Source organism: Cynocephalus volans, chromosome 1 (assembly GCF_027409185.1).
Source record: "Cynocephalus volans isolate mCynVol1 chromosome 1, mCynVol1.pri, whole genome shotgun sequence".
Classification (NCBI taxonomy): Eukaryota; Metazoa; Chordata; class Mammalia; order Dermoptera; family Cynocephalidae; genus Cynocephalus; species Cynocephalus volans.
Window position 1 is genome coordinate 113,733,288 of NC_084460.1, and position 5,682 is coordinate 113,738,969.

General features: G+C 36.9%; 1 protein-coding gene across 1 annotated transcript; it reads right to left on the minus strand.

Annotated features, from left to right (window-relative positions):
• Window positions 1-2,362: 2,362 nt before the first annotated feature.
• Window positions 2,363-2,641, minus strand: LOC134384881 (small ribosomal subunit protein uS11-like). Its single transcript, XM_063106714.1, has one exon. The coding sequence runs from the start codon at window positions 2,639-2,641 to the stop codon at window positions 2,363-2,365; it is 279 nt and encodes a 92-aa protein (XP_062962784.1).
• Between the last annotated feature and the right edge of the window lie 3,041 nt (window positions 2,642-5,682).

Sequence of the window (5,682 nt, forward strand, 5' to 3'; positions counted from 1 at the left end):
TTGTCTTTATCTACAAATAAGATGAGAGTGAGATACTGAGATAGCTTGATGAGGCTAGAGACCTTCAAACTGAGATATGTCATACATTTTGATAATAAAGGAAAGAAGAACTTTGCAGACAGCACCTCACCTCAGTTTGCCAAGGTATCACAACAATATCAACAAAAAACAGCATACAGAAAAGAAGAAGTTCATAAACGCTCCTTTAAAAAAGCTTGATGAAGGAATGTATAATAATATTACAGCTTCTAGTTAAGAAGCAGCATGCTTAAAATTTTCAAAGTTACTGTATTTGGTTACTTTCCATTCAGTGGCTTCAGTTAGTTCTTTAAGAATGTGATGCTCAGACTATCTGCAAATGAGCCATTTCATTTTGAATATCCAGGGAGCCTCAGAAGAATTGAAGACATTTAAAACACAGCAGAGCATGTAACATGGTCATTAGAAAGCATCATATGATCCATTTATCTGAAGAGCTAAATAGGGAATTCAAATTGAACATGCTCAGATGAAGGAAGAGATAGATGCTAATGTGGGTGTTATGAAGTCTGCTACTATCTGTGCATCTGCTGTCTCTATGATTTGGATTCTCTGTTTGTATTAAAGATTTGAATTTTTATATGACTTCTCTAATGTGTGCAGTATCATTTGATCATGAGAAAAAACTCTCCTTGGGTTGGTTGGGGAAGATTAGTGCTTAAGGAGTCTTGATCTATGTTACTAAGTTATAATGTTTAACAAAAAAAAATTATTTCTTAATGTAGCAAGGAGATTACTGACACACTGAAAATCCTTTAAAGAACAACTCACAAAATTTTTCCAAATATTTAAAAATATTTAAATGAAAAAAATAACTTTGAAATGGGCTCGTAGAAAGAAAGCAGAAAGGTTCCAGATTAACTCTGACATCAGATTATGAGCTATTTTTGTCTTAATCAAGGTAATGGGAACTTTAATACTTTAGTGCTAAAAAAAACCTTAATAAAATCTGATATGTATTTATTTTTTATTTAAGATTCTAACACATACATAACAACAAGTATAATAACTTTTCTATTGTCATAAGCTATGACACATTCTTGCAGTTAATTTATGACATAGTACCCCCTTTTAAAACACCTTGAGCAAGTGGTTCTTAACCAGAATTCAGCATCATCATTTTAAAAATTGTGGCTCACCCAGGCTACTAAATCTCCCCAAAGGATTTAAATATGTGCTTTCATGAAGGATAACTACCTTTAAAATTTTTGCAAATGTTTCAATGAAAAGTCAATGAAGGTTTATTATAAATATAAATTGAAAAGGTAAACAAAATCCTAATATTGTAGACAATGTTCTTTTTCCTAACACACAAAACTTGAAACTCATTGCCCAATATTAAGATTTGAGGCCTTTATTTTCACATCTTATTATGAAATTAAATAAAATACAAGAAAACAAAATATACGTAATAATAAAATTATAGAATATGAGGTTACTAAACAGGCTAAACAAAGTAGGTCATGACCCTAGTATTTATTACAACTATGTTATTAGTAGTCTAAAACAGGGCAAACTGTTTAAGATATAATGACTTAGTTATGGGCAAAGGCAATTAGATGACTTCTAAGAAGAACCAGAAGAAAAAGGAGAAAATAAACCAATGTCATTCACTCATTTCCAAACATCGGTAATGTAAAAGGGGAAGGAGATGTGTAAAAACTCCTGAATAGCAGAAGGGTTAGCTAATATATGGACTGAGTGTCAGGATTTGTGGAATGAAGTTGAATGATCATTTTTTCTATAAGCTTTTTCATTATCATATAAAACATTAAATTAGAGTCAGAAAACATGAATTGGAATATCAGTTCTACTGACTATATGACTTTCAATAACACACTTACACTCTCAGGTTCTCAGTTTCCTCTTATATAAAATGGGAATAACACAATATCTACCTCAGTGGATTATTATAAAGCTAAAATTATATAATAAATGTGAAACTCTAAAATATGTTATGCACATGCTTGATAATGATATTATTATTATACATTTTTTGTTATAAAAGAGAGCTGGGGGAGATGAAGAGGTCTAAGAGAAGTTCCTTAACCTGCTAAATACTGGGGTACTTCCCAGAGCACATGGTCCCGCTGTAATCTTTCTGACTGAGGGACTAGAAAGTACAGTTTTATATTACTGTAAGGGTTGAAGACTACAAAAACGAATTATAGTCTCTGAAAAAGTAAGAAGTAGAAAAAAAATGACTATTTTGTATTGCTATGTAATAAATTATAGAGGTGTAAAACAACAAATATTTATTTATTTATTTATTTTTATATGAAGGCAAATTATTAACAGAAAACAGTAATTTGAAAGGTCTTGTTCACAGACAGTGACCACAGTGACCCCCCTTTCTGCGGGTGCTGTCAGAGGGGATGGGGGTGACATCCTCAATCCACTTGATCTTCACTCCTGAGCGGGAAAGGGCCTTGGAGTGAAGGCAGATGGTTTCCTTGCAAGAAAGATCAGTGACATGGACAAAGGTGTAACTGAAGGATGCAAAGACAATGGAGACACTAAATACATTCTCTCCTTCAGCCACCTGAGGTCCAAGGCTGATGACCTGTTCTTCCTTCTTTTCCTTCCCCTTGTGAGGTGTCATTTCTGTGCATTGTCTCCAGACTCCGCCACCAGAAAGCACAGCAAATATTTATCCAGTTTCCATGGGTCAGAGATTTGGGAAAGCCTTAGCTGGGTGGTTCTTGCTCAAAGTTATTAACGAGGAGGCTGCAAACTGTTGGCAGGACTCTGGCCATTTGAAGGCTTGACTGGGGCTTCACATGCAGCCCATGGCAGCTGGCAGGAAGCCTGTTTCTTGCCATGTGAACTTCCCCATAAGGCTGCTGGAGTGTCCTCATGACACATCAGCTGGCTTACCCCAAAGCAAGTGATCCAAGAGAGCAAGCAAGAAGGAAGCCACAGTGACATTTATGACCTTGGCTCCAAAGTGACACATTATCACTTCTGCAAATGTAGTATTCTATTTATTAGAAATGAGTCCCTAAGTCCAGCCCAAACTCAAGAGCTGGGAAATTCAGCTCCATCTCCTGAAAGGAGGAGTATCAAATTTGTAGACATATTTTAAAGCCACCACAGTAATGTAGCAACCATTTATTTTTCAGTTGAATAAATTGACGTCCAGAAAAAAGAAAATGACTGGTCCTTAGCCTTATCTACTTCATCCCTAATCCGGTAACCTAACTGACTATAGTGGTGCTACAACTCAAATGACAGCTGTCTTGTTCTAGCTAGCACAGTTCTGTTACCCAGTGAAAAATTACAGAATGGGGAAGAGTTATATCCCTTGCAGTCCTGGAATCCCTTTCTCTCTCTCTCATTCTCTTGCTCGCACTCTTGTTCTGTTCTAGTTGACGAAGAGGAAAGGCAAGCTCTGGAAGCTGGTGATGGATGAGATGGATGGGGTTGGGTATCCACATTCTTGGTCTCAGGTCTAAATACTGAAGTATAACTTTGATTCTGGGCTCACCTCTAGAGAGATTGAAAGTGACTATTTATTCCAAAGAAGTAGCCACTGTAAGAGGAAGGATGAGCAGGTAATTGCTTTCTCTGAAGGACCCCAAGTTTTTGTCTTAGCTCAGAACAGAAATGGTTATATGTTAATAACCAAGTCATTTCTCCTCTCTGTATCTCAGACTCCTGAGCCCCCAAAATGGATGTGGTTGAACTAGAAATTCTGTAGGATGTTATAATTCTATCCTTCCTTGATTCACTGAGCAATGCTTAAATATCCTCCCTACCACCCCACTAGCACCCAGGGTTTAGTGATATTCAGAAGAATATTTAAAAGATGTAAGGCTTCTTCTCAACGGAATCATAAATCCTCCTGTCTGCTTAGACTTAGTTTAGATATGCATTTCTCACTTGTAAAGCTAAACAGCTAACTTCTTCTGTTCTTTATCTGTTTTCTTTCACTGTCTGGGACCAGTAGCTCTGAGAAGATAAACCAAGTTTACATGGAGCCTATTTATAGTTCAATTCTGGTGCCTTCAATTTCTCTAAACCAATTATAATCTCAAAGTCCAAGGCAACTACTTCGTAAATTAGATTGAAAAAATGTTATCTTTTGTCTTCTTTTTTTTTTTTTGTCTTTTTTTGTGACCGGTACTCAGCCAGTGAGTGCACCGGCCAGTTCTATATAGGATCCGAACCCGCGGCGGGAGCGCCGCAGCGCTCCCAGCGCCGCACTCTACCAAGTGCGCCACGGGCTCGGCCCTATCTTTTGTCTTCTTAGCAGCTTTATGCCCTTATCTCTTACCCATACAAACCCCTAACAACTTGCTTGTGTGTTACGTCCATATATTTCATGATACCAAAAAAAAAAAAAAAAGGAACCTGATTTTGAAATTACATAATGTATAAACAGCAACATCCCAGAAGCTAGAAGACCTGAGTTCTAATTTAAACTATAATTCCTTTACTATGGGACCTTGAGCAAGGCACCAGCTGTGACATAGTTATCCATCAATACAATTCAAGGTTCATCATGTGCTTTCCATAACTGATATTCTTGGAGTCAGTGTAAAAGGAGCAAAGCAAGACCTTTTTATATGTTTCACGGTAGAATTCATGACTTCTTCCAAGTAATCCAAAATCAGATGTCTGAGTTTGACAATCCTCTTAAGTGTATAAAATGCTACTTGAGTTGCACAAAGTCAAACAAAATCTCAGAGATCTCTCCTCTTTCCCATTCATCCTGGGATCCAATAAGTCTTTCAAAATTCTCTCTCCTTCTTTTCCCCACAAGTTTCAAGAATTTACACTTCATGTATACTAAGTACTGTATTTCCTAAACATGCTATGTACTTTTATTCCCTATGTGCTTTTGCTAATGCTGCCTCTTCTTCTTGGAATGCCTGCTCCTTTTCCCCTCCACATATGAGCTCTTACAATGCTTCAAGATCAGCCCAAATGTTTTCAAAACTATGAAGCTTTCCCCAAGCAGAGTTGGATGTTCCTTCCCCTGTACTTGTATCCTTCATAATACTTCTGATATTGAATTATTAATTTCTGTGTTATCTATTTCACTTGTTACCTTTTAGGCTCCCATGAAAATATATTATATGTTGAATCTTTAATTTGAGCATTTAGCATGACGTCTAGCACATTGCAATTTTTACATTAATGTTTCCTTAAATAAATTATCTTGACCACTGCCATTGAGAACAAAGTAATAAGCCTTTACCCTATTTCTTTCATCTCCCTTTTATTACAGATGTGGTGTTTCATCATAGGTACCATTTTAGGCTTTTGCTCATCACTGCGTAAAATGAATTTTAATATTGGAATCTTGGGGCTCCCAACACCACATCCAGCACCACTAAATTTGGCTCTTGGCATTACTTCAGGACAGATGATCCATGACCAAGTAGTGGTAAAAAGAGCTCCAGCTGTATCATGCCTGGCCTGGTTGCCACCTCACATTAAGGACTCCCATTCCTACTTCTCTCTGTCTGCAAAACAGCTGGTGCTGGAAGCAGCATCATGGTCACCGGCAGATGTTCTTTTAGTGATCTTGCTATTAAATAGGCTCAAAATGACAGGACACTAAGCTGTGATAAATACTCTCTACCTACAGTGCACCATAGAGTATCTCTGGCTAATGAATTTAAACAGAGAAAAATT